Source organism: Eufriesea mexicana, unplaced genomic scaffold (genome assembly GCF_001483705.2).
Source record: "Eufriesea mexicana isolate 0111107269 unplaced genomic scaffold, ASM148370v2 scaffold1121, whole genome shotgun sequence".
NCBI classification, from domain to species: domain Eukaryota; kingdom Metazoa; phylum Arthropoda; class Insecta; order Hymenoptera; family Apidae; genus Eufriesea; species Eufriesea mexicana.
The window spans coordinates 216415-218045 of record NW_016909245.1 but is presented as its reverse complement, the minus strand read 5'-3'; the positions used below and the strand labels follow the sequence as shown (position 1 = coordinate 218045).

The 1631-nt window shown below is 21.9% G+C and overlaps 1 protein-coding gene across 1 annotated transcript in view; it reads right to left on the bottom strand.

Annotated features, from left to right (window-relative positions):
* The window catches only part of LOC108547582 (protein phosphatase inhibitor 2), a 5604-nt gene extending 4490 nt beyond the window's left edge, over positions 1-1114 (bottom strand). Inside the window, exons 1-3 of the mRNA XM_017900163.1 lie at positions 1037-1114; positions 821-947; positions 133-303 (exon numbers count right to left, since the gene is read on the bottom strand). Coding sequence (XP_017755652.1) covers positions 133-303; positions 821-900 — 251 coding nt within the window. The 5' untranslated portion in view covers positions 901-947; positions 1037-1114. The remainder of the gene's footprint in view (positions 1-132; positions 304-820; positions 948-1036) is intronic.
* Positions 1115-1631: the final 517 nt, after the last annotated feature.

Here is a 1631-nt window from a genome sequence, read left to right as displayed (position 1 = left end):
TTTTTTTTTTTTTTTTTTTACTATTAATACATAACAACTAATTTTATTATGTAATAACATAAAAATTATTTATGAGAAATCAAAAATTTTAAATAAAATATTTCTTTCTAATGAATTAATATAAACACTTACTTGGCAACAACTGCAGTTGAATCTAATGTATCAAAGTCAAATTCACCATGCAGGCCTTCATAGTTGTATGGGGTTTTTGGTTCATCAATCTTCATGTGACCATAATCTTTTTCTGGTGGATGTAATGTTGCAATTATATTCATTTCATCCCATTTTGTCTCTTTGCTTGGTCTGTAATAAAAATTGTAATAACATATTAAATACTTATTCTTAATAATTACACATTTAAATTAAAAAATAAATAATATGTAATTAATATAAAGTACTACTAATATTATAGTAGAATTTATTGAAACTTATGATTTGTGAATTTAATTTTCAAAATGATTATAATATTGTAAAATTGTAGTGAAAAGAAATAAATTTTATTATATCATGTAATACATAAATTATAATCAAGATTTTCTATGTATCAAATTTATTTATTTATAATACTGTAATAATTTGAAATGAAAGTGAACAAATAGATAAACAACATTCAGTGTATAATTATGACAGCTTTAATAAACTAAAAGTATAAATAAAAATTATTTTAATTTACCTAACCTTAAAATACAAATTTAGTCTACCGTCATCGTGTAATGTTATAGCAATAAAAATGTAACCTATACTTTTAAATTGTTCGCATATATAGAAATTAAATGATAATTCTAACATAAAATAAATTTAGATGTGAGAAATCATTTACCTGGGTACATCTGGATTATCAAAACTGCTAGATGATTTCAAAATCCCCTTGGGAGGCCGTTTCGAAAGATTTTCTGCCATTTTGAAAAGAGTTGATTCACAGTCGATAATTATAAAACATGACGAACCTTTATAAAGTCAAATTTTCTTTTCAACGTTCTTCCTCAAATTAGAGATAGTTGGTCTATGTTATTTACAGATGATGATAATTTACTACCTTAATAATTTTGAGTTTAAATAAAAAAATCACAAGTTGTGATTGGTGCCATGTTGCGTAAAATCTTATACAGGGTCGAATATATTATATAGTACTTTGTAGTACTTTGTCGTTTTTGAACAGACTATTGAAACATTAAGATCTATTTTTTTTTATAAGTTTTAATAAGTTGTTAATGAAATTAATAATATACACATAAGTATAATATACACGTAAGTAATATATACATAAGTATAAGCAATTTTAGATGAGAATATACCAAATTTGAAATCTGATTCGCCCATTAAGACAAGAAAAAATAATTCTACATGTGTTTTAATAATCTTGTTTTACTTTGCTCGTTATAATAATATCATTACTATATTAATATTATATAACGTTATTATTACTATTAGTAATAATATTATTTTATACATAGAATAGCGTATTGAAAAATTGTTTAATTTTTTATAATTTTAAATAAATTGCATTTAAGCAATAGAATGAAATATTGAAATAAAACGTTTCAATTATAATAATGATAAACACTATAGTTTTGAGATATGTAAAGTTACTTATTTTTTATTTAATATTATCAGGAGAACATTAAAAAGAT